This window comes from Vitis riparia, chromosome 13 (assembly GCF_004353265.1).
Source record: "Vitis riparia cultivar Riparia Gloire de Montpellier isolate 1030 chromosome 13, EGFV_Vit.rip_1.0, whole genome shotgun sequence".
In the NCBI taxonomy this organism is placed as follows: domain Eukaryota; kingdom Viridiplantae; phylum Streptophyta; class Magnoliopsida; order Vitales; family Vitaceae; genus Vitis; species Vitis riparia.
The window spans coordinates 1,570,647-1,598,269 of record NC_048443.1 but is presented as its reverse complement, the minus strand read 5'-3'; the positions used below and the strand labels follow the sequence as shown (position 1 = coordinate 1,598,269).

Here is a 27,623-nt window from a genome sequence, read left to right as displayed (position 1 = left end):
TTTGAAGCAAAACTCAATCTTACATTTTTTTTCTTGATTCCCAGAGAGCTCTATTTCAATCTAAACCCAATCCCCCTACTACTATAAGACAAGAATCAACCTCTCTAAACATATTACGACTCCAATACCATGATCAAACTCTCCTTTTCATCCCATAGAAACTGTTAATTCAAAAGAAACTGAGTCCCTTTGTATTTCAGGACTCCTCTTCAGTGTCCAACTTAAAATACGCAACTTTAAACTGCATTGTTTTTGTAAACGGCTAAGAAAATAAAATATGCCAATGTGGCACAAGCCACATCAGCTAGGCAACAACACCAAATATAAACAAGCAGATTATAAATCAAAATATCTAAATAAGCAGATTCCAGAAACCAAACAGATGCCTTAAGCCTCTATTTTTTTTTTCTCTTTCTTGTTTTCCTTCCCTTTTTTCTTTTTTTCCTTTTTCCTTTTTTATGTCAAAAAACAGAAAATAATCTTCAACAACCAATCCATCCCCTATTCACAGATTGCAAATCTAATGGTATATAACCTTTGGATACTTACCAAATAAAAAGAACTGAACAAAGAACCACTACCCATTGACCAAAACCCCCAATTTGACAAAAAGAAATGAACAAAAAAAGAGAAAAAAAAATATTTAGGTGGGGAAAGAAAGGAAATCTAATCTTTCCCCATACTCCACTTTTTGAGCCTCTAACCTGCAAGATGTTCTCCGTCACGCAGATAAACAATATTCTGATGAAAAACAGGTTTTTCAGGTTTTGTTCATGGGTGATCGAACTTTGGTGTGATTGTGAACGGCGCGAGCTTTAAGGGCAAAAGAGTAATCTTGTGAGCTATGTGGTACCTCAATTTCCATCTGGCTTAGGCTCTGTTCGGACATAGGTGAGGCTACGAGCAGTAGGAGAGGGAACACTGTTGTTGGACGCTGGAGCACCACTCTCAGCTAGAGTGGGCTGAGCATCGCGCTTCCACTGCAAGCTCCTTGCACCAAGCTTAACTGGAAGGCGGGCCCTAAATGCACCAGGGATACCTCTTTGGAAAGGAACTCTAGCAAACCTAGCAGCAGCAAAGGGAGAACCCCGGGCAATGCGGGGCCATGACATGCCAGGAGCGGCTTCTTGATGGGTAGAGCTTCTCTTCACAACCTGCCAAAAAATAAAAAATAAAAAAGAACAGTGTCAGCCCACAACTTGCACCACCTAAGTTATGAGCACAACAAGCAGATTCTAAGCAAACTTTTGAAAAGTACATGCTTTTGCACTCCCAACAAATCTAATGCAAGGAACACAAAGACTGAAAATACTGCATTGATAGCTCTTGCTACAAGATGTCAATAACATCACGGTCCAACCACATTTACAAGAAGGAAGTGTATGGAAGTTCCCTGCTCATTGCTGGACCTCTCCCATATCATTATTTAGCCCGTCACTGCTCGAGTCTTACAAAATCAAGGGTGTCTTAGCAACTATTGCACTTATAGTGCGACCCTCCCCATTGTAAGTGCCAAGCTTCTGATGGCTTTAGACCATCTGGTCACTTGCTTTGAACCAGCTATGGTGAAGGGATAGAATGATGACCAATTGATGATGTTTGTGTAAAGCAGAATGACAAGCCTATCATTTGCTTATCCATCACGGGATGGCCCAGCGCCTGTGATCCCTATTGCTTTCATTTTTGGCGTTTCTTAGGTGCTCCTTGAGCCTATTGAGGACACTTTGGATGGATAGTGAAAGCAAGAAGAGGGAAGTTGGAACACAGCCCCACTTTGCTCATTATGGATGGAAATAAATAGAAAAATCATTGATGACTAAGAATGGTTGGAGTTGCCATTGAACAATTTTTTTTATACAAAGCCCTTATTTGTGTGGGATGGGAATCCCTTAGGCTATGTTTGTTTCCTTGAAAGTAGTAAGAAAAGAAAAATAAATGCTAAGAAAAATAATTTTCTAATGTTTGGTTTAATTATGAAAAATACAAAAAAAAAAAAAAAGTCAAATATAATTAAAATCGGTTAGAAATTTATACATTTTTAAATTATTTAATTTTTACATAAAAGATAACAAAAAAAAATGAAATGAGTAAATAATAAATAATAAATAATTAATTGACTTTTAATCTATTTTTTATTTTCCTTCATTTTTACTTTTCTTCTACTTTTCCTCTCTATTTTCTTTCCTATGCATTCTCATTTCAGTTTCTTTCTTGGTTTTATTTGGGTAATCCATGTATCTACCATGATTCCCTTTTGGGCCTTTGAATATAAAGGCTCATGCTAGGCAGTTCAAGATTTCGACAACTTAGACTATCTATCAAACATTGGAGTAGTTCTCTAGTAAACATGCAATGAAAATCATCCTGAACAAAAATATCATTGTTCACATGCCACAAGCACACAAGCACAATTATAGGTATAAGGCCACCATTTCTACCAAATGAGAGCAACTGGTATCTTTAATTTATACCTTGAGAATACGTGACATAAAGGAGGTGCCATCAAGAGAAAGAGCATGTTCTGCAGCCTCTTTTCGCATGAACTCTACATAGGCCGACCTGCTTACACAATGCAATTTAGTAAAAAAATGTCAAGGAGAATGTGTTGTCATGAGAAGTAAAAGGAAATATTTACACAAGCATGGATGTGAAAGCAAAGCACAAGCAACATCTGAAACACTCTACCCCTTTGGTTGCCCTGTAGCAGCATCAGTTACTATAATCACTTTTACCACTTCCCCAAACTTATTAAAATGCCGAGAAAGACTATCCTTGGTTGCAGCAAAATGAACCTGTGGATGAACATAAACAAAAATGTCACATGGGGTCAATGACAAGAATACCCTTCCTTACCTAGAAATAGAAGTTTAGAATGAAGATAAGTCATTACATTGTTAACAAAAATGGTCCGAGAATCAGCATCCTCTAGAGGACGACCAGTAGAATATGAACCTGCACAATTCCATAAAAAAATTTAAATAAATAAATACAATAGAACTACATCATAGAGATAAGTACAGTGAAGGTATAAATAAGATGCAAAACAGATTAGAGAGGACCATGCTGTCAAAGAACAAAATTGGTTGATAGTAGAAAATAAGTCATAACCCTGAGAGGAACTCGAAAAAAAAGAAACAAAAAAAAAAGAGAGAAAAAGACAACAGATTTTTTTTTTCCTTTTTAGTTTTTTCCCCCTTTTTTGGTTTTGCTGCTATATGGAATCAAACCTGAACCACCATTCTATCAACCCTAACCTTTAAAACTTGAGTTAGGCTTCAAGAGCAAAGGAAAAGTATGAATACACTTTAATCCGATAGAAAACTAACAAAAATAAATTTCAAATTTTTGTCTTCAAACCCACAAAGCAAGCAATTGCTTACAAGCCAGTTCAACACTCACCAGGAGCAGGTGGCTGCATCTTCTGAGACTCTCTCTGAGTATCTACAGCAGGTTTTGCCTGTTTAACATTAACAGGCCATCAATATCAGCAATCCAGTACCAAGAATAAAGAACTCTTCCAACACACAGGTGAACACAAGACAAATCAGAGCAGAGAGTAGGAACATCTTACATTTCCATTGCCAACCGAGACAGGGTTTCCATTTGCCTTCATTAACCGCACACCAGATTTGCCAGTGCCTGTCACATTCCCCTGCACAGGTTTCTGACCATCTACTTCCTCAACCTCTCTTGGTCCCTGATAATGAGCTGGTGGTTTCCATGTATTCACATTTACAGAGATATTCACAATCTTACGAGAGGTGTTTGCTACAGCACTAGGCTGACCCTGATCTATACTTCGCATTGTTCGCATACCTTCATCAGCATTCTTAGCCACACTGTACTGCACCATAAGTGAATCATCACCCTTATTTCCACCAGTTGTACCAGACTGAGAAACATCCATAATCCTACGACCCATCAGATTGACATCATCATATCCTTCATTGTCGGATGCAGAATCAGAAGCCAACCCAGTTTCACTTTCCAACATAGTCACATTCCCAGCATAATGTTCACTGTAGGCACTTCTCTGAAGATGAGTTGAGCGAGTTTTTTCAGGAATTTGTTTAAAATCTCCATATCCTCCATCTTCAGTACCAGTTTCTCTAAATCCAGCTTGTTGGTCACTGACCTCTGATAAATCCATGCCACGAGGCCCACGACCAAGTCGGTCAAATACATTCCCGGAGGATCTAACTTTTATGACATCCTCAGCAGCTTCTGCTACAGCTTTGATTGCAGTTGCCATGGCACTTGGCATTCTTGCAACCGACTGAAGTCTCTGAGGACGATCATCCAAGGATGAGTCTCCAGTGGATGTAGAAACTACAGAACGAAGACGCTTCAATTTGGGCTCTGCAGCCAAATTAGATGGCCTTGAAGTTGCTACGGCATCTCGCACTGCAAATTGAAGAAGCCGTCTAGGTGCATTAATGGTTGCTTGAGACACTACCTCCCTCTGTCAGTTTTCAATCAATGGATTAGAATATTGAAAAACAATTAGCAAGGTGAAGATTTCTTCAATAAAAATAAAGTAAATGATCCGGACATGCAGCATCATCTGCTTGAATACATCAAATTCTTACACAGGAAAAGGAGTTAGGGGTAACTGGCAATTTAATCAGTAATATCTGACAGCACCTAAACAAAAAATTCAGCAGTGCATTACGGGTACATTGTAATAATGACCTCACATCAACTCAGCTCAACTCAACAGAATCCCACAAAGCTTTAAACCTGAGTATGGAGCATTGATTTCAGTTTTTGACAGAACCCTAGAACCTTTGATGGGATAGAGCATTTGATTCAATTTTTGAAAGCTTTTTAGTCCCTCCTTCGTGTGGTCTAGATGTTGTTTGGGTGTTGATTATTCCTCTCTACTGAACTTCATTGGTTGTATAGGGTTCTGTTAATTTTTTTCAGTTTATTTGACCTTTTGGCACATTTTATATCCTCTTGGTGTACTAAGTGTGTGCCACTCTATTTTTGGCATTTGTCAATATATTCTCCATTAGCCTATCATCAATCCAGAAAAAAAAACCTAAGTAGCCTTTGGTTCGAACAATCTTTGTGAAAAAACATAGATCATTTACATGGTATTCAAAAAATGCCTAGTTATTTTACAAATCCTTCATAACTATTATTTGAAAAGACATTGAACATTAGTATCTCTTGTCTAGGGCTGTGCTACCCAAGATGGTCCACTATTAGGGAGAGATATGTTACCCCCAATCTACAAGATATGGACTGAAAAGTGCATAAATGGAAACTATAAAAAGAAAGCGCTCAAAATAGAATTGAGAAATCAAAGTAGAAGAGACATTTTAACTGAGCAGATATATTTTTGGCAAAATTCAGCTATGCTTAATGAGGTTATATTTAATAATGACTGCTTTATACCCTTTAGCATCATTGAAAAGAATGCTAGGATGCACATAGATAACTTTTAGGATACCTTATCAAATAAATCATACCAAAAGAATCTCAAGATAAAATCGATGAGGTACATAAATTGGAATGCCCCTGAACCAAGGCAGATCAAACTGAATGTTGATAATTCAGCAGAATGACAATATAGCAGCCATGCTACCCATCATCCGAGATGAAGAAAGATGCTATCAGTAACCCAGTCAACATGATTTGGAAACAAATGTTGGGTTTATTCTGGAAACAATAGCACTTTGTGACAATCGTATTCTAAGCTCTCCCGCTAACAAGAACCTCAAGCAAAGGGGATGTCATTCTCATAATTGATTGTCTTCACAGTGCAAAGTTGCTATGGAGTATATGAATCATTGTAGATAGTAGAGCATAACTTGAACAACCTCAAAAGGGGGCATGAACCAAATAGATGCATAGTATAGAAGTTACACCAGTTTATCAAGAACAAAACCTCTAAGCCAGGCCCCTACTAAACTGTCAATTAACTCCAAAAAAGGTTTCCCATCATAACTAACTTCCTTCAGTTACCAAACAAATAAGGATCTAAGCATAATTTCCATAAAGACAATTCTTTCCACTTAATTTTCTTTGTTGCTCCTTCCAAATGCTCCAAGCTAAACATAAAGGTGTTTCTAGATTCCACAGATTCATGGGCCCTTCCATGATCGTGTCCCCCCTCTCCTAGCCACCACCCTTAATTTATATCATATTGAGGATTATAGAAATCATGTAAGAAACCTAGGTCAAACACCTCTTTTGAGAGAGTAATCAGATCATACTTTCAGCAAATTTAGGTCATGTCCATTGGAGATATAGGCAATGGGGCATTGGGGACTAGCTTCCAGGAGATTTGTCTAACATATCTTGCAGGACGTTTGTGGTAGTACTGTTCCCCGGTGCTGTGGTGGTACAGTTTTTCCCACAATTTAACAGAATCATCTGTCTTAATTTCCATGACACCCATTATTCTCTTGATAATGAGGCATTACTGGTAACAGGTAGTTATGAAAAATAGGTACCACTAGTTTCAGATAGGAAACCTACCTTGAAGAAAGGTTAATAATTTTAAAATGTGTTAATATTCAATTGGATGCTTAGGCAGTGGTGCAGTGGTCCCTTTTCTGGGTTAGGGTTGGGAAGGGAATGGTGAACACTTTAAACTGAACATAAGCCATGCTTTCCTCCTGCTATGATGCATAACATACCATGCTCCAATAGGTATTAGATCAAAACTAGGGCTGCAACTGGGGTGATTTGGTCAGGTTGGAAGTCATCCCAACATCATATCAAGATGGAAGGTTTTCAACCTATGCTCAAATTGGGCAGTTCAAGTGGGTTTTCGAGTTTGCATTGGATAAATAATTAATTATTTTTAAACTCTATATGCTTTTAATTGGTAAACATCAATGGCATACATGACAAAACAAGTTTTACAAAATAATGCATCTAACATAAGTTAAAAAATATAAGATACATAGAACTTGGAATGTGGTATTATATGATCATGATTTTATAAAATACAAAAATTAGTATCAATTTTTTTTTTTCTGGGATAGGTAAACTAAGCATATATATTAAAAGTTCTTGAAAAAGGAGCACAAAGTACACAAGGGATTATGCAAATGGCACCAGAAAGCAAGCAAAAGGAAAAGAGAAACAGCAAACCACAACCCCATACAAAAAACATCACCCTAAAGGCCAGCCTTTCATGCTTGCACACCAAATCTGATTTCTGCAATCTTATCAAAACCTTGGATAAATTCAAACTTCAACTACCCACTGCTTCCAAATATACTCTCCCTTGCCACTTCCTGAACCACTACCTCAGTAGGAATTAAGGTTTCCTGTCATGTTTATATTTACTACAAAGGGTCGATTTTGTTTCATATTTGACCTTGTCTAATTTATTTATTTTTTATTCCATGCATTGCATGTAATGTGATAAAAGTAATGATAACATTTTTTATAGCTAAAAAAGTGCGTGTGTGTGTGTGTGTGTAGACATATATATTAAAAGGAGGTGCCAAAAGAGTGATTCAAATCATACAGGAAGTATACACCAACTGCCAAAAGGCACAACCAAAAAAAGGAATGGCTACAAAAAGCAAGAGAGGCTATAAAAAAACCACCCACCCTCAACGAGAACCCAACCAATCAAAGACGCTAATTAGAGACAAAGGATCATCTTCTATAAACATCTTAGTCCACGACTACAAAATACAAACAAAAGATTTAGCCTTTGGATCAAAAGCTCCCATTTTCAAAAGTGATTTTGTTCCTTTCCTTCCAAACTATCCAAAAGATGCATAAGGAGACTACCCTCCAAGCCTTCTTACACTTTTTTCCCATGAAAGAACCATGTCAGCCTAGAAAGGTCTTTCTAACCAAAGAGGAGAGCACCCCAGACACCCCAAAAAGAGCAGAAAGCAACTGTCATAAAACCTTTGTTTTTACATAGCGAACAAGGATATGGTTTATGGATTCTTTGGCAAAGTAATTATAACATAGACCAATTATAAGTAAAAAATGTCAAATATTACAAGTAATTTAACACAATTTCAAAAAATTTATTATATTCAACAAAAACATTGCCATTTCACATTTCAAAATACGATTATATTAACAAAAGTACATATAAAGTAATAAAATATGCATATGCAAGGCAGGGTTTCGGGTTGAGATCGAGTTGGGGAAGCTTCAACACAAGCACAACCAAGCCTTAGGTTGGGTTGAGATTTCTTAATACAAACTTGGGATTTTTCAAACTGGGTTTAGGTTGGGTTAGGCCAAACCCACTCATGTAGGGCACTCAAAAACTCACAAAAGGTACAAAGAATGCTTCAACAGAAATTTAGAACAAATGTGAGAATTGTGATAAAAATGGACAGAAGGGACAGTTTCAAACTCAGAAGGCCCAAAAAATCTATCCACTAGCATTAATATGCAATTGGAAGGGATATCTAGTGGTAGATCTTGACACTCATAAACATTCACAATTTCATAACGTTTATGAGCCTATAATTCCTTGTTATTAGAAAAAGAGCTTTAGAGGGGCAAAAAGGGGCACCTGCTTTATGTACCTTGAAGGCTTGAGCAGATGGTATACCTTCCAACTTGATCTTAACTGAATTTTACTATCAGTCTCTCAGGGCCCACTAACGGTGCCAGCCACCACCCTGAACACCTAACATGCAACTGTAGGACTTTTAAGAATGATGCCTCTTTGTTTGTTTTGAACTATTTGACAAAAGCAAAATTGCATTCAGTGCAAGTTTTAAAAGTTGTTTTTATCCATTCCTTGTTTTATGTGGTCAAGAGATTGCTTGGGAGTGGATTGTTCCTCTTTCTTTTACTTCATTGGTTATATAATCACAATGTACTAGAGCAGTGCCCCCCCTTTTGATTGACACTTGTCTGATGTACTCATTGTTTGTCTATCAAAAAACAAAAGCAAGAAAAACGACTTTGCTTTTGAGATACATAAGCATATTCATCAGCTTCTTTGGCACTAGTTTAGAAGGAATTCCTATCACCGGATTCAAATCCATAGTTTCTTGGATATACCCAATTCCTCAGTTGAGTTAGCAAAAGAAAAATCAGAAACACAAACCTTTGCTTGTTTCAGATCATCAGGTCGATTCCTTTTCTTCTGATTTGGATGCTTAGGAGAAAGAGACCGTTTGGCATGACCAACTTTACGATGAGTTTTCTCCTCAGTATGGACATGGTCATCCTCAGAACTTCGAAGAGGAGGGGGTTCAGCTCCATCCCTTGCTAGCCCTTTCCACTCCCTATTATGCCGGCTTCTTGACCTTAAAGAGTTTCCTCTTTCAGATTCAGAGTCCAAATGCAGAGAATCATTTCTTTCAGTGTGCTCCCCCATCGTATGTTTCGTTTCAGCTATTTCATCAGGATAAGACTCTTGTGGCAGTACATACAATTGCAGATGGGAATCCAGATGATCCCACAGCCTGTAAAAGGATAAATTGTCAATAGTAAAAATTGACTAATAGCCAAGGGTCAAGCAACTAATTTGCAGGACATAAAATTTACCCAAGGAAATAAAAGAATCAAATTACCAAGATACAAAAGAATGACTGTCATCCCCAAGAAATACATTCAACTCATTCCTTGCTTCTTCCTTGCGCCTGCCATTTCTAAGTAAGACGATCACATATTCCTGCAATACAAATTCAGAAGGTGGGAATTTGCAATGCCAAATCTAAACAATAATTTTTTTAGAACAATCAAAATCTCCATACTCCCAAATCTATGAACAAAATTTAATTGAATCCATAGCTAAATTATAATGAACATCACAATCAACATACACAAGCAAAATTCTAGCATTGAACGCACCCTAGAACCCTGCTGAAACTGACAGGGTTTAAACATGCTGAAAACTTACTAAACATACATATAGCCAAAAAAACATGTGTATGTTGGAGGCCAAATAAAAAAATTAATTGCACTAAGCCTCATCCTAGATTAACCTCATTCTAGAACAAGGTAGAACAATGTGTATGTTGGGTTGTGCCTTGTCATGTTTTATTGGGTTTCACCATTTTAACTGCAAATTGAGGGTGCACATGTAAAAATGGACCATTCTATTTGTAAGAACATCATATTCAAGTGGTGGCAAAGGAAAAGTGCGATGATTCTGTTTAATTTAATTGTGCTTTTCATGTGATATATAAACCTATTGTATGAACAGGGCACTTTTCACAATTGGTAAGGTGTTTTTGGTGGATCACTTGATAATGTATAAAGGGCATACAGAATGGACCTGTTATTTCTTTTTAAAGTGCGAAGTGGTTGCAAATTCCACTGTGGTTTGGCATGCCTACCACTATCATGAATGGAGCTTGGAACACCATCCCTATGCAGTCTTTTGGTGTATTTGGAAAGAGAAAAACATAAAAATCTTTTAGGATGAGAAAGAACCTTGATAAAAATAAAGTTGTGATATGCAAAAACATCCTTTTCATGGAATGGCTCTATGGGTTAGTGAACAAAGGTTCTTCTTTCAAATCATTTTCCTTGAATATCATGTGAACCTGAATAGTGACCTTTTTCCTGCGATAAAATAGTTATTCATCAAAGGAAACATCTCAGATAAGTAATCCCAGAAATTCTGAGATTAGTTTTTCGTAAGTGTTTAGATGTGTTTGGATGGTGCAGACTAAATGAAAGGTCCTGTCACGGGATGCATAAAAGATGAAGTTTTAAGAATGATTACAGGCAATGCTGATGATAGATAGTTCTTGTATAGGGTTATACATGCACACTCAAACACACACATATAGACAGACATATAGACATATAAACAGATAATAAGGTTGAGAGTTCCACAACCTATATCTAGAACCATTTTGTTAGTACTAGGCTTGCAGCACCTAGCTCTGCTCAACTAGATGCAAATGCAAACCCATGAACCACCAATCACCCAACAAACAGCCAACACATCCTCAAACTTGTCCCAGATTCAGTCCAAAGCTTGTCCCAAATCCACCAAAGTCATCCTATTTTAACCCATCTGAAGTCCACCAAAGCTGAGCTACTTCCAAATGAACAATCAAACTGAATAAGTAACAGTGAAGGCTTGTAAGCAACGTCAAGAATGATCGTTTAACTCCAGCAACCTCAAGAATGTTAATTTAACTCCACATAGCCAGTTTTTCTTTTCCAAGTCCCTTTTCACATACAGATGAAAATCTAGCCCATGTATGAGTTCGCTTTTTTTCTTCATTATCATCTATTTGACTAGTTGAGACAACGTTCACTATTCAATACTGGCTTAGTAGTGCATCACAGGGTACCTAACCCTTTTCCATGGCACAGTTTGATCCAAAAACTATTATCAATGATGTGTTTTTTTATCAGAATTATCAATGATATGTTTTTGTCTCTAAACTCTTTTAAGTCTGTATGTGAAACTTCCTAATTACTCATTCCCCATGTCTCAAAGTAGGTAGTTACTGCTCTTTCTGTCAACCTCTTTTCAGATGCATTACAACTGCCCCCACCTTCTGGATTGAGCATTGTACACAAGTTGCCTACCATTTGTTAGAAGCGATTTGATTTCAATGCTTTATTCCTAATCTCAGAATTAGACAGTCACTATGAAATATAAATGCAACTAAAGATTTGGTAGCAACCAAAAGGAATAAGAAAGGACTCAAAAATATCACATGCAAACCGACTACACATGTTAAGACTCATTGTGAGACATGGGTAATGATTGGAACTCATGAAGTTTCTACAGCTTGAAGTCCTAATATTTTTAGCATTTCTTCTCTGCATGTACAGTGCATATAGTACAGGTACAGAGCTTTAGAACTAGAAATGGACCTAATCAATCCAAAGAAAATCAAACAGCTCAGAAAACAAATCAACGTTAGAAATATGGACCAAGATTCTTTATTACAATGACCAAGTACCAGCTCAAAGAGTCAAAATATATAACTTTTCCAACACACACTGACGAAGAAACCATGCAATGGTTCACAAACATCAACAACATGCAAAGAACACATACCACAAGGGTGTCGTCCGTGTAATCCCCCATGAACTCCTTCAGCTTCTCCTTCACTCTCTCCCTCAACCTCGCCGCTCCATCTCCACTAAAATTAACCCTAAATGTCCGATCATCCACCCGATCCGCACCCTCCATCTCCAATTTTCAGTAACCCTAACTGCTATCCACCGATAAAACCACTCCACTCCCAAACCGTGATCTCACTGATTGATGAATGCAGAAACCATGAATAAAACCCTAGCTATTTCACGTCTCCAAAGAATGTGTCGCGATGGCCAAGCATCAATTTTTGGTTTTTTCTTTCTCAGATTTTCTCGGGAAAGTGAGCCAAAATAACATACCCTAACTCCTCTCCACCGCTACAATCAATTTCCCCCTTTTCCCGATCTCACCAATTGAAAAATACAACAACCGATACACAAAACCCTAGCTACTTTACTTCTCCAAAGAATGTGCCCCTACCAATTTTCGTGTTTTTTTCCTCTGTATGAGATTTGCTCGGGAAAGTAAGGGAAACAACATACCCTAACTTTTCTCCACCGCTACAATCAATCTCCTCCGAATCCCGATCCCACTGATCGACAAACACAGCAAACGATACATAAAACCCTATATACTCAACTTCTCCCAATTATCGATTTTCGATTTTTGGTTTCTCTGACATTTGCCGTGATCCCATTTGGCGGATACAAAACTGCTTCAAAGAATGTGGCACGATATAGGAACTACGGATTTCCGCCTTTTTCTTTCCCCTGTTCTCTGAAATTTTTATGGGGAAAGCGAAGGAAAATATTTTATTTGGAGCGAATTCAATTTTCCAGGAAATCCAAAAAAAGGGTTTGAAAGCGAAAACCCCAGAAATTCCTTCTCTCTGGGGGAGATACCAAATGAGGCATGAAGAGAAGAGAGGGGTTTATGAGTCACTGTTTGGGAACTAAATGGTTTTCTTTTTTATAATAAAAATAAACAAATAAATATTTTTAAATAAAGATAAAAAAAATAGTTGGATGCTTAATTTTAATTTTTAAAGTTTTTAATGGCCATTTAAATTCTATTTTCGTGAAAAATAAATAAAAAAATATCTTATGACCTCTTCAAAAGTTTAAAAAAAAAAAATCTTAATGTCTCTTTGATAATTATTTTTTAAAATAGCATACTGCTTTCTGGTTTTACAATTACTTTTTCTAAACATTTTTTATAGAAAATAATTTTTTAAAAGTACATTATTTTTCAAAACAAATCAAATGGTTCTCTAATTTTTATACACTCATATAAAAAAAATTACAAAATATGAATTCAAATTTATAAAATACAAATTTCAAGCAGCTATTTTAAAAATAATTAGCATTTCATGCATATATTGATTTTATAGATACGATATTTGACCATCTTAAATGTTATATTTTAATTGATGAGTATGCGAAATTTAAATTATGTTTAGAGAGTTTCTATTTTATAATTATTTGTATATATGTGTGAAAATTCAGTTTTTCATTTTTAAAATATTTTATAGAATTTTTTTTTTAAAATTATTTGTTCACATATGAGGTTTTAAATAATTTTAAGTGGGGATTGTCTTTTTTCACAACATTTTTAAAATGAATGTCATTAAATAGACCTTTAGATAGCATTTGATAAACTTGAAAAATAAAATATAGAATATTGTAAGTATTGAGTTTGATTTAATTATTTGTTCTTTAATAATATAATTTTACATATTATAATTAAAATTATAGAACATTGTTGGTTTTTCTTCCATTTGAATATAAGGACTGTTTATCAATAATAGCTAAAATATTAATTAGATAATTATGGTCTAATTAAGAACTATTTTTTAGAGTAGTTTTATGTTATCCAAAACAAAAAATAAGAAAACATTTTGATAATAAAAAAAATGTTTTATGTTTTCTGATATGATCTTAATTTTTTTCATGATTGCCCTAATTTCAATGTCTTTTGTTAAAAGAAGATTTATACTCGTCATCCATTACATTATTATATGGCATTCGATTCAAAAACTAAAGGTGAAGAAAGTTGTTACAAAGATTAGCCAACACTACATAATTCCAAATACACTACTATTTAATTGTTGGACAAAAACTTGCAATTTCTTTGAGTGTTGGAAGTCTTGATAAAAAGGAAATGGTTGAATATGAGAATTCCCTTTAGTGGTTGGAAGAGAATATAAATACAAAATCTCATGTATTGATGTGGAACATTTTGCATGGGAGATTAAAAAGACCAATAAAATATTTAAATAGTTTATAATCCTATTTTTATTTATTTTTTACCTATATAATATTGGTAATGTTTATCATTGTTAGGCATGAACAGGGATATCGGGTGAAGGGGTTGTAATGTTACTATAGAGCAGATGCATTGATTAGATATTTAAGTTCAAACCACAATCTTTGAATTCATATTTCAATTTAATCATTGAATGTATTGGTATTAACTTTTGATATTTTGATTATGTCATTCATTAATGTATCGTAGCTAGTGATTGTCGGGATGTTGTACCTACTCGTGGTAAGTATATTGACTAATTTATTTTTGTTATAATTACAACGATTGCAATGTTTTGGAAATCTTGCACCGCGATTGTATATATACAAGGACGAGGTTAGTCCATCATCACAACCTATAAGCTTTTTTTTGCTTTCACCATAACAAACTCCAATTTAAGAGAGTTTGATGAAGTTTAGAGGTTTTTACTATAGAAATGTTCAAGTGTTTTTTCAAACTCTCTTATGAAGAATTTTGCAAACATTTTACAAGGAAAAATCATGTTTGATTAGGTAGATATACTGGTTGGATCAACCTTTGTTAATGATGATCAATGAAGGATATTGCAAAGGTCTCTCTAAGTGTTTGATCATGATGCCTCTACCAGTTCTTATGGCTTTGATGCTAATGATGCCCTTACCCTTCTTGATATCCCTACTCCTTCTCGCAATTGATAATTTGTTTCCTTGTTATTTTTAATATTGTTGTCTTTTTGTTGTTTATCGTTGTAGATATCCCTTTTATTAGAAAGTTCCAAATTCTAACATCAAATAACTCATATTTCGGGCTTTAGATTTGGGTACTCACTCACCTTGTGTTGCAATTATAAATTTTCAATTTCATCGAACTAGATTTTGGTGTCTAAATTGTTGTTGTGATATTATAATAGAAAAATTAAGGTTTTTTCTTAATATGTCGACGCTTTATGTTTGGGCTTGATTGTTTTTCCTTTAAAAAAATAATTTGTAGCCAAAACGTTGCAATTAACACGCTAATGATGTAAAAACATTATCATTAGTCCCGATAATCGACAAACTTAGACATAACATGTTAGTAGAATTTCAGAAAACTCGTGAACTAAACTATAATTGTCGATACCTCAAAAGTTATTTATATAATTTTTATTTTATTTTATTATATTGAATTAGTAATAAAAATTATAATTTAAAATAAAATAAAATAGATTTTAGGATGAAAAAAGAAAAGAAAAAAGGAGCATCCCTCTTACTTTTGTTCTAAAAAAATTACTTTTATGCGATTTTTGATTTAAAACAAACACTTTATGCATGGACGCTTAAAAAGACAAGGTTCTAGAACATAACTGTTTACATGCCACGTAGACATCCGAACGAGTGACTCACGCAAAAAGACAAAAAAAAATATTTTAATATTAAAAAAGTAAAAATAAGCGCAAAAAATTATCACACGTAACCCATTTTCCTCCTCCTCCAATCAGCTGCGGTCGAGCCCATGGGAACCACGCATAGCGTTGAATCTAATTGGCTGGAATCTCTAATCCCTACGAAGCCAATAATAAATTGACACGTAGAAAACCACACCGTGCACCAACCGCGTCTGATCGCTGCCCCCTTTCTCTCCTCCAGCTCCACCATAAATACGCACCTCCACCGCTTGGCTCCGACGACTCCGATTCTCTGAGACGGTCTCTCTCCTGTTCGCTTAGGGTTTGTGTTTGTTTCTTTCTATATAGACTCCCTCTATTATCCCGCACTTTCTCGCCTTCTCTCGTGTGGTTCTGATGTGAATTTTTTTTGGTTGCGGTTTGTGTCATAGGGGACAAGGATTGTCTGGTGTGATTGTTTTGGTTGTTGAGTTTCGGAGCGATCGATCACAGGAGCTGATTCGACGAAGACGTCCCCCTTGCGAGCAGGTGAGATGTGGAATCGCTGTGGCTCATTCGATATTAAAAGATGATTTTTGTTTGCTGATTTTTCCGTTTTTTTTGTTGTTGTTGTTTTGATTTGGTTTGGTTCGATTTCTTTTTTCGTCACTGTTTATTATTATTATTATTATTATTATTATTATTATTATTATTATCTGGCTGTGGAAAGGAGTCGAGATTGAGTTTTTTGTGCAAGGAAAAATTGATTGTTTTGGTTACTAAAAGGTGTGATACTACCTGTTGTGGTTGTTTTGTGGGAGATCACGTAATGAAAAGCCTTTCAATTCTTATAGAAACCAGTGGTTGGGATTGATGATTGGACTGGAAGAGGTTTTGGAAGTGTTTTTCGGTTGCAGCCTTTGAAGAGAGACTGAAATACCCAAGGACTGGTAAGTCCCGTTCAACTAAATGTTTAATCGCTTCTGATTCAAGGTTGAGGAAAGAGTGTCCTCAGATTCTATTCGATGAAGGGTCATTCCATCACCTTCTTCTTTCCAGAGTCAAAGGGGGTAGGCTCTATACGCCTGCAGGTCCATGTTCATCTCTATCCTTCCTTCTTATGGATTGTAGATCGTAACAATAGCAACAGAGGTAAATCAAATCATCAGTGACAGGGGAAAAGAGAGGGATTTTTCAGTGCCATGAACCTAATTATGATAGGGCTCGATGACTATGTCTTGTAGATGCTACCTTACAAGGGAAGAGAATCCACGCTTCCGCCAGGGAGTTCGGTTGGTCGGACAAGCAGAGATCACTTTTCAACCAGATTTGAATGAATTGGTGGTTCTAAATCAGGCTGAAAACCAATGGAATTTTTTATTTTTTTGATAGGTAAATTTTGCTGAAGACCACTGGAATTTGTTCATGTAAATTGATGAAGCGGAAGGAAGTTGACAAGGAAGTATGGAGGAGGATTCATCATGCATAAACACACTAGGATTTTGGATTTGGTAGGGAAAGGAGCATTGATTATTCCATGAATGAGAAAAAGAATTGGTTTTGAGCATCTTGATTGTGGTGTAAAATGCAAATCCTTCATGGGTGCTCAAATTCAGTTACAATATGGAGGCATAAAGATCTCACTTAGTACAGTAGGGTTCATAAGGGGAGTTTGAAGCAGGGAACTTCTACGTTGTTATGGTGGATAACACAGGATTTGGATGAGGATGTGGAAATAGATGCAGCTAACAGAAGAAGATTACATATATAGAAAAACCATGTGCTTGTTCTCGTAGGGGTTTGAAAATCATCTACCTTTTGAATGTTTATAGTTAAAGTACGTTGGTGAGGTTAGACAAGAGGATAGGTATTTTGCTATTGTTGGTGTGTTTTATTTTCTAGCACACAGCCACATGTCTAATCAATACTACTAGGGCTTTGGCGGTACATGTGAAAGGACTGAGTTGGTGTGAAGCATATCAGTGTCATTGTCTATCCTTCATTAACTTGTTAAATTTCCCTTTGTAGACTGCTGGTGGGCATTGTTGCAAATGCGTAAATTATTTGTCGTTTGTATGTCTTTTGTTTGCTACAGTTTTTTTCTTCCCAATTTCCAAGTTTTTGACTTGTAGAACATCTTGGGTTTATGCGGGTTGCTGGAAGCAAGAAACTGGTTAGTTGTCAGTGCAGGCAGTTAGACTTAATGCTGTTGGTTGGGACTTCACACTAGTATGCACATTCTTTTTGTTTTCTTTGGATTGCTCCTGAGGCCTGGCTCAAGTGGAGAAGGGAGAGTTTATAGTTCTAATTCCATTTACCAAAAAAAAAGCAAAAAATCTCATTTTCCTTTGTTTCCTTTCCTGTATTGCTCTACTTTTCTCTGTTTTGTAATTTAATTTCTGCCCCTATTTACTATATATAGAAAAACCATGTGCTGGTTCAAGTAGGGGATTTTGGAAATCATCTACCTTCTGAATGTTTATAGTTAAAGTCCGTTGGTGAGGCTAGACGAGGATAGGAATTTTGCTATTGTTGGTGTGTTTTATTCATCTAGCACACAGCTACATGTCTAACCCATGCTAGGGCTTGTCTATCCTTCATTAACTTGTGAAAATTCTTGTTGTAGACTGCTGGTGGGCATTGTTGCAAAGTGGGTAAACGGCATAAATTACTTATCTTGTTGTTTGTATGTCTTTTGTTTGCTATAATTTTTTTCTTCCTAATTTCCAAGTTTTTGACTTGTAGAACATCTTGGGCTTATGTGGGTTGCTGGAAGCAAGAAACTAGTTAGTTGGCTGTGCAGGCAATTAGACTTAAAAACTGTTGGGATTTCACACTAATATGCACATTTTTTCCTTTTCTTTGGATTGCTCCTGATTCCTGGCTCAGGTGGAGATGGGAAAGTTTATAGTTCTAATTCCATTTACTAAAAAAAAATCTCATTTTCCTGTTTTTTTTTTCTCCTTTCTTGTATTGCTCTATTTTTCTCTGTTTTTGTAATTTAATATTTGCCCTTATTTATTAGTTCATATGATTAACAGGGTATTGCTAATTGTTTAGGAACTAGGATTGAAATTATTACTCCCTAAAACTATTATTATATGTTTTGTCCTGACTGGATTGGGGTTTCTCACATCATGAACACGATGGGCAAATTGGTGTTTGGAGAGAGGTGCTTTGGAAGGTTTGGTGGGAGATGTTATAGAATATAACATGTAAGCTAGGTTGATTAGTGCAATTGAACTGTTTATGAAGGCTCGGTTGTGCGAACCTTGGCAGTTTAACTTCTTCAATGTTGCTTTTTGTTGCAGTGTTTCTGTTCTTAAATTTGGTGGTAGAATCTGCACCAGATCCTGTTTTTGAGCTCCACCGGGGTTCTATGTAGAATAGGGAATTTCTAATGAAAGCTAAAACTATCATGGGTGGGAACACTACCTGGAATGAGGCCAGCTATTATAGTGATGACAAGTATGAATTGTTCTATGAAAGACAGGAGCTCAATCAGCTCACTTCTTAGGATATTGGTGTACATGTTAGGTTTTTGTGTACATGATTGGATGGGATATCTAATTATACCTCAGGCATCTAGAGGAGCTTGACTGGCAAGATTCTCATTTTCACCCTTTGGGTGAGAGTTACAACATTTTGACATTATGTTAATTTAACGTGTATGACTGGGCCCTAATTTTACTGCTTAAAGCTTGGGGGGATTCAGGCTTGGTTGCCTTTCTCTGTTTCTCTATTGTGTGTTTCTTTGCATTGGTTTTTTTGGTCAAGATTCATGTTGTTATTTCCCCTTTCCAAGTTTTCTGTGAATGCACAATATGAGTCAGTGCGCTTGTATCTGCATTATGAGTAGTAGGTATAAATAGGGCTTACAAGGGTGAAAAAGAAAATGAAGAATTAGGAAAAAAAAAATGTGGTAATTTCAATAGTTTTAGTGTTATATTGTCATCATTGATGCACAAAGTTGGACATTTACTTGGGAAAAACTTGAAAAATGATAGAAGTAACCTGTAGTTTCTTGACACTTTGTCATTATATCTAATTTTCAAATGAAAATAACCAACTGTGCTCGTTTTTAATGAATTTTAATGCAGCTTTATACATTTGTATTAAAAAAGATTTGATTTCTGCCAAGGTTGACATTTCATTTAGACCGCTCTTCATTCCAATTAGAAATATGATTTTGTTGTATGTACCTTCACTGTTTGTATCACTGAATGCGGACATTTACTATGAGGTTACTGGTCTTCCACTCAATTTCAGGTTAGGGAATGTGAATTGTTGGGATATAAGAATTTACTATTTTGATCAGAATTCTGAGTGGCAATTATTGTGCAGGAAAGGAGAGTATGGACCATAACGAGACAGGGTGCCAAGCTCCTCCTGAAGCCCCCATACTTTGCATCAACAACTGTGGATTCTTCGGGAGTGCAGCCACCATGAACATGTGTTCCAAGTGCCACAAGGATTTGGTATTGAAGCAGGAACAGGCTAAACTTGCTGCATCATCGTTTGAGAGCATCGTGGAGGGCAGCTCCAACAGCAATGCAAAAGAGTCCATGGTCGCCATTGCCAAAGCTGATATAATACAGACTGGTCCATCAGAGTCAATGCCCGTCCCAACACAGGCAGCTTGTGCTTCACCAAGCGAGACCAATGACAGAGTGAAAGAGGGTCCAAACAGGTGCAGTTCTTGCAGGAAGCGAGTCGGTTTAACAGGCTTCAATTGTCGCTGTGGAAACCTCTTCTGTGCAGTGCATCGCTACTCTGACAAACATGCCTGCCCATTCGACTACAGGACCGCTGCTCGAGATGCCATAGCCAAATCCAACCCTGTCATCAAGCCTGAAAAGCTTGACAAAATCTAAGAAGCCATGTTTGAACAGTCTACCCCACGAGTCTTCCCTTGTTTACTCATGACATAAATGGTCGCTCGGCTTTCCCGGTCTGAAAGAACATTATAGATCAGTCATCCATGGTGTGTTTTGCTGCTGGTCTGATGAACAGGCTTCTCATGGTAAGTTTTCAATGCACCCTTCTGCTTTATGTTATACTTTCTCCTGGGTTTGCTACATGTGTGGTTGGTTCATGCAGAACTCAAACTGGTACAAGAACTTATCTATGAACCCTTTATACTAATATTTAGCTTTATGTGAACGCTATTAGGTCTTGTTTGGGTTTGTTTCCTATTTCCCACTTTTACCGGGAAGTCGAAGTTGAAGTGAAAATCATAGACAACATTGGTATAATAAATTTTTTATTAAATATGAAAAAATCAAGATTAAAAAAAAAAACAATTGTCTAGAGATAGATGTAATTCTGAAAATTAGGAAGTGGGTGTAGTCCTTTAGAAATAACTCCTAAATTTAAAAATTAATTATTTTTAATTTGTAGAATCAAATAAAATATTTCAAAGTAGTTTTCTATTTTCTAAAAGCACTCCCAAGTCCCAAAAGGTTTGTAAATAAAATGTTTATTATCGTGGTCAAAAATAGTATTTATATCATCAAGAAAAATGTATTAAGTATTATTATTATTTTTAAATAATTATTTAAAATTTGTATTTTATAAACTCGGTTATTATATATGATTGGGTGGAAAGACACTTTTTCTCCGGTAGAATTATTGATTTTAAACTAACTTATAACAGACTACTGAATCCATCAATTTTGTGGGCCATTGTTGACCAATTATTTTATATGCTGTTAGTGTTGACCTTTTAACTTTTATCTAAATAGTCTGACATGTGAAGTTGTTTTAATTGACTTTTATGGTATAGAGAGAGAGAGGGAGAGAGTGTGTGTGTGTCTCTTCAATCTTACTCAACTCTCCTCAAAAATTCTTTTGTTAAATAATTTTTGAAAAGTATTAATTCTAAAAATTATTTAACAAAATTTTATACTTTTTAATACAAGATATTTTCTTTCTTCTTTTTTTTTTTAAAAAATAAAAAATAAAAATAGAAATATATCTAAATCAAATACCAAAAATATATATACATTTTGAAACAAAATCCCTTTTTTTAAAACGAAAATATGGGAAATTTATGTTAGTATTTTTATTTATTAAACATTAGTTTGGGGATCAAACTTAAGATTGATATTTTGATTTCTATATGTTGGAGTTTTAGCATGAGGCTTGGTATATGCAGAGGTGGTGTTGGGGAAGGAGGCATGGAGAAAACATATTGGGGGCCAAGAGGGGGCCTTGAGCATACAAGAAGGGTGATGGGCCTGATGGGAGTATGGCTGGCACGAGGCTTGGGGCAACCTTGTCAAGTATGTGTGGCTGGAAAATAAAAAAGGGGTATATGATGTCTCTATGTTGATTGGAGTCCTACGTTTTCTGACTAGACACATTGGATTTGTGATATCAACGGTTTGGGAGGTTGGAACCCCCAAAAGTCTTTGATTATGTCATACTTTTTAGCATTAGCTATTACAGATTAGTTTGAATTAGATAATCCTTAGCCATCACAATGAGATGGGTTTGTCACGCTGTACTCTCAAAATGTCAAATTTGACATGTATATAGAAATAGATTTTTGGTGGGTTTTAGTTTTCTTTTGACAATCGGGTTTGAAACGGGTTCTATCTCGATTATATATAAAATTAGATTAAAAAAATGATTTAATTTAATTTAATTTATTTATTTTCTTTTTCAACACATAAAATAAAATTACTTTTTATAAATATAAATAATAAGAATTTATAATATTTATTTATAAATCATATTATTTGAAAATATAATTAGATATTTGTTAAAATAAAAATATTAGATCGGACGAGAAATTCTCTTACCCACATCAACCTACTTTGCTTAAATTTTCTTTTGGATTAATTGATACGATTTTATATATATATATATATATATATATATATATATATATATATATGATTACATCGTTTATAGATTGGATTTTAGAAAGTTAATTAATTTTTGTTGAAAAAGTTCAACATTAAATATAATTTAAAAAATATCTTAATTTGGAAGTAAAATACTACTTCTTATAAAAATCCTATTTTGATTATACACTAAGTATTTCACATTTAATATAATTTATATAATACTAATATCACAAATTTTCTAATAACCAAACATAATCTAACACGAAAGGCAAACCCTATATTAACGTGAATGGTCCAAAAAGAGAGGTGAAACACCTTAAATGTGGACAGGACCGCAGAGAATCTTACCCCCCCTATTTCAAGGGGCTAACGGACAAACCTGTCAGAGTCAGAGATGCCTCGTGTGGCCAGCGCCGTCACATCGCCCACTTCCCTCAACCCCACGGCTCAACCGGAGCTAATCTCCCTGAGTCGCCGACTACTCCACCAGTGCCGACATTAGCCCAACCGAGTCAGCTCAAGCCGAAGATCGAGCCGGATCGTGCAAAGGCCAATAATTGGAACCTGGAAATGTGCGGGGCCCACGCCGCCCCCAAACCTAATCTGTTGAAAGCGAGTCCACCGAAGGCAGAGTCACCTGGGGCCCACCCATCTGGACAAACACTTTTCCGTTGCAGCAGCCCATGGGGGCCACCATGGAGCCGCAGGCAAGCGATCTCCGCCGTCCGACCTGCAGATGTTTTGATTTTCTTTGCACGAGTCTAACCTGCTGACCTGGTCCTCAGTGGCGGGTCCACAGACCGCCCATTTGAATTTTTTTTATTATTTTAAAAAAATTATTAAAAAACGCTATAATTGTTAGCCGCGTAGATTGCCGTAGAAAGGACAACCGCACCTACAACTTTATTATTTATTAATTTATAAGAAACTCATGCTACAGGTGTTATTAATATAATTTATTTATACATATGAAATATTTTAATTTTATTCAAAGTTAATAGGAAGTTAGGGATGTCTTTTGAAAACTGTTTTTTATAACCATTTTTGTTTTACAAAATATATAAACCACAAAACACTTTTCACAATAAAAAAATTATTTTTTATTTTTTACTTTTAACAATAAAAATTAAAATATTTTTAAAATTATTTTTAATTATTTTTAAAATATATTTAAAAATATTAGAAATAAATTTACAGTCAACAAATCATTATAAATAATTTTTAAAAATTTAAAACTATCTTTCATAATTATTTTTTAAAATAATTATTAAACACGAATTTATCATTTTATAACATTCTTTTTTTCATTTTAATTTATTATTTTCTTTAAATAAAACCAATAAAATTATCCATTTATTTCAATTTTAATGCACAAAAAATAAGCTTAATAGCTATAATTTTGGTCTTACCTTTTAAAAATAAAATATAAAAATATATTAATAATTGTCTAACAATGTTTTAAAATTTATGAATTATTTTTTATTAATTCTTTCATGATTCTCAAAACAATTATTTTGAAAAACAATTTCACAATTTTTATTTTCCTAATATATATCAAATACGTTTTAAAAAACGCTCGGTTTAGCTGTCACGTGTTTCAAATTTTAATGCACGAAGCCATCACTAATTAAAAAAGAAAGAATGTGGAAAAACAATGTAAAAGCCAAGAAGCTGAAAATCACTAAAACCGTCGAAATACAGAGTATGTCGAAGAAATTTGCCAACTGGCAGAGTCAGAGAGAGGGGGAAACTGCGACGCAACATGAAGCCACGTGTCGGATTCAATGTGGGTAAAAGCGCGTGACCAACACGTCCCGCGCGAGGAAAAGGAAAGGCTCGGTCAGATTGGGCGGCTGTACTTGCTGTTGCTGAGACACGCTCTTGTCACCATTTCATCTCTTTCGAATTTACCACATTGCCCTTCTCCACTTTACTTACCGCTCCAACCACGCCTCCTTTGTTTTTATATTATTTTATTTTTATTTTTTAAAATATTTGTATAAAGTCAAACAAGGACAAGTGGAGGGGTTGATTTGTTGCGAGAGTGATAAAAAGCTTTAAAAAAAAAAAGAAAAAAGGAGTTGGAATCTTACCTTTGAGTTGGAAAATGATTAAATTTACAAAATAAAATAAAAACCCAAATGAAAAAAAAATATTCATAACAATAATAGAATTATATAGATTAAATTAATTACGTAAATTAAATAAAAAATATTTTTATTGCATAGTAAAAAAACATTTCTATAATTATTTTTGTTGGTATAAAATGTTTTTAATTGTTTTTTAAAATATTTTAAAAATTATTAAAAATATCTTATATTCTATTTTTAAAACAAATTCTCAAAAAAGTTATTTTTAATTTTTGAGTTTAAATTTTATTAATTAAACAATGCAAAATAAAAACACATTGTGAATCATGACGAAGGACACGTCAGAGCTGATCTAGAACAAAGAAAATTTTTTTTTAAAAAAAAGTAAAAAAGAAGAGTAAATAAGGAAAGGTGGGGAGGGCAAAATGGTAAAAGGAAATTCGGATACGCGTCTCTATGAGGCCCATATTCCATCGCCATTACCGACCTTTGAATCCCTTAAAATTCCATTCTCTGAAACCCAAATCTTCATCCTCCAAACCCTCGTATCCATCCGCTCTCTCGCTCAAGAAAAATTTCAATCAATCCCCCCTCTTGAAATCCTTCATCTCCTCTATTAACTCTCTGGAATTCGGATTCTGAATCGAGGATATGGCTCAGAAAACGGAGAAGGAAGAGACTGAGTTCAAAGTTCCAGAAACCCTCGCCCTATGCGTTAACAACTGTGGATTTACAGGCAATCCGGCCACAAACAACATGTGTCAGAAGTGCTTCAGCGCCTCCGCTTCGGCGGCGGCCGCGGCAGCTGCCGGAGCCTTGAAGAGTAGCCACAAGGTGTCCGGCGGAGGCGCAGACGCGAGATCCAGCTCCGCGAGGTCCCCCGAGCGAATGGACTCGCCGGCGGAGACCAGCCTGGATCGGACGAAGGACGCTGCCTCAGCTGCGGCGGTTGAGGAGGTCGGGAAGGTGAAGCGGGAGGTGAATCGGTGCTCTGGATGCAGGAGGAAGGTCGGGCTCACCGGATTCCGGTGCCGGTGCGGGGACCTGTTCTGCGCTGAGCATCGGTACACGGATCGGCACGAGTGCAGCTACGATTACAAGACCGCCGGTCGCGAGGCTATCGCGCGGGAAAATCCGGTAGTGAAAGCTGCGAAGATCGTGAGAGTCTGAATATAATAGGGCAAAAAAAAAAAATCAATCCAAAATTGTAAAATTTAGAGATCGAGGCTCTCGATCTCGATCTCTTCATCTCTCAGAGATTGTGCTCTCTAGATCGACCTTGCGAGAGAGCGCGTTAGAGAGATTTGTCGAATCATTTGCAGATATTAAGATGAAAAAAGTCTCTCTGGTTTGTTCTTGTTGGATCAATCTGTTATTCTCTTTTTTCCTTTTGTTGAATGAATGAGGATTGGATTGTGGCTTGCGATATTCATTATACCGTTTTCTTGTTTGCTTCCCAAGAAAATTAATGAAAAAAAAAAAAAAATCGCTTCGTTTTTCGTTTGTTTCATTTTCTTCTCACTTCTCAGCATCCAAACGGGATCGAGATGGCAAGCGCTGTAAATATCAGGTGAGGTTTGGCTTTTTTTGTCAATCACGACCCTGTCTAAAAGTTGTGGGGTCTACAGAAGGGATTGGTGGCGATATTATCGTGAGAAACTCGAACGAAAACGAAGGATAAATTACCACGATATAATGGAGGATTTGACACGTGTACATATAAACAATGCCGGAAATAAAAAGCTGTAAAGGGGGTGCGATGAGAACATTGTTTTTATATTTTTTGGGTGGTCGGGTGAGTTTACGTACTGCGATTGGTCTTGGATTGGAAGCGAATGTATTTTTTTTCAAATATGGAAATCTCGAGAAGTATTTTGATCGAACGGTTGTGGTGGAAAGTGGGTGGACGGCGACAACGACGTCGTTTTGGAGGTAGGAAGTAATAAATACGGGGATGGGAAACTAGTGGCGCCCGTACAGGTTGTCAAATGTAGGAGACCACTCAGAAGAGAAGTGCTATACTGACATCATACAGGTCGTCAGATGTCTGTAACCAATTGATAGTCGACACCTGTCAATTGTTTGAGCTCCCATTGGCTGCCATGGAAAAAAGACACGACTGCCATATGTGTCGGAAAGCAGTTATGTTTTAAGATGTTGACATAAAATAATTTTTTATAGTAAATAAAAAAAATTCGAGTCATTTCAGAATTTATTTCTTTATGAATTATTTAAAACAATTAATAATTATTTTAAAGAATATTATCTGAAAAAAAATATACTACCTTTATAGAAAATAAATTCGGAATAATCAATAATCATTTTAAAAATTATACTACAAAACTAATTTCAAACCATTGCGAAATAGATCTTGGGATCATGAATTGTGCAAAAAGCAGAAGAAAATGCATTATACACATCCTTTTTCTATCATGAAGAGCATGAAAGGAAGAAGGAATGAAAAGGTCAATTAAATTTAAAATAAAATTTTCATCTATATATTTTTCTTTTCTTTTTTAATTATTTTGTAATCCGCTTTGAACCCAAATTAACACTCACAATTTTAAAAACATGCCTAAAGTTAAGAAAATTTCATACTTATATAACACTAAGAACTTTTCCTTTTATCCGAATGTCACGAATAATTTGAAATTTCATAAATTTTTAAATAAATTTTATTTTAATTTTTTCCTCCTATTTTCCATAATAAATTTAACTTTTAAATTCTTTTGAGAGAAGAATAAAAAGAAGATGCAGATGAGAAGAGACGAAAAAAATATCAACCGGTGACCAATTGTTAAGAGTAGAGGCAGAAAAAAAATCTTACATCAAAATATATATAACAAAAATATGGACTTCTTACTAATTATTGCGAAAGATTTTTTTTGGCAAGTGAATGATTGATTGTGATTTGACAAAATTATAATAAACCGGAGGAAAAGTAGATGGCAAATAAAAAATGTGTTTGAAGTGATTTTAAAAACCATTTTTAACATTTTTAACACTTAAATAATAAAAAAAAAAATTAGGTGTTAAAAAGATTAAAAACATTTCCTATAATTACTGTC

At 35.4% G+C, this 27,623-nt stretch overlaps 3 protein-coding genes across 8 annotated transcripts; 2 read left to right on the top strand and 1 right to left on the bottom strand.

Annotated features, from left to right (window-relative positions):
* Window positions 1-324: 324 nt before the first annotated feature.
* LOC117928634 lies at window positions 325-12,888 on the bottom strand. Its single transcript, XM_034848576.1, has 9 exons — window positions 11,984-12,888; window positions 9,525-9,625; window positions 9,056-9,416; window positions 3,572-4,462; window positions 3,400-3,457; window positions 2,891-2,952; window positions 2,686-2,792; window positions 2,472-2,559; window positions 325-1,154 (listed from the first exon to the last, which is right to left on the bottom strand). The coding sequence occupies exons 1-9, from the start codon at window positions 12,116-12,118 to the stop codon at window positions 855-857; spliced, it is 2,103 nt and encodes a 700-aa protein (XP_034704467.1). The 5' UTR covers window positions 12,119-12,888; the 3' UTR covers window positions 325-854.
* A 2,968-nt stretch (window positions 12,889-15,856) lies between these two features.
* On the top strand, window positions 15,857-22,189 carry LOC117928147 (zinc finger A20 and AN1 domain-containing stress-associated protein 8-like). 6 transcript variants are annotated; one of them, XM_034848025.1, is made up of 4 exons: window positions 15,857-15,954; window positions 16,064-16,160; window positions 16,466-16,561; window positions 19,956-20,787. In XM_034848025.1, exon 4 carries the CDS (start codon window positions 19,967-19,969, stop codon window positions 20,483-20,485), a length of 519 nt encoding a protein of 172 aa, XP_034703916.1. In that variant the 5' UTR covers window positions 15,857-15,954; window positions 16,064-16,160; window positions 16,466-16,561; window positions 19,956-19,966; the 3' UTR covers window positions 20,486-20,787. The 6 variants fall into 6 exon arrangements, 2 of the variants coding, with proteins under 2 accessions (XP_034703916.1, XP_034703915.1); XR_004653515.1 differs by lacking the exon at window positions 16,466-16,561 and adding an exon at window positions 21,742-22,189 and having other exon boundaries at window positions 15,858-15,954; window positions 19,956-20,634; XR_004653514.1 differs by lacking the exon at window positions 16,466-16,561 and adding an exon at window positions 21,769-22,181 and having other exon boundaries at window positions 15,858-15,954; window positions 19,956-20,634.
* A 2,864-nt stretch (window positions 22,190-25,053) lies between these two features.
* On the top strand, window positions 25,054-25,987 carry LOC117929344 (zinc finger A20 and AN1 domain-containing stress-associated protein 5). The gene has a single exon (XM_034849636.1). The coding sequence runs from the start codon at window positions 25,207-25,209 to the stop codon at window positions 25,723-25,725; it is 519 nt and encodes a 172-aa protein (XP_034705527.1). The 5' UTR covers window positions 25,054-25,206; the 3' UTR covers window positions 25,726-25,987.
* The last annotated feature ends 1,636 nt before the right edge of the window (window positions 25,988-27,623 follow it).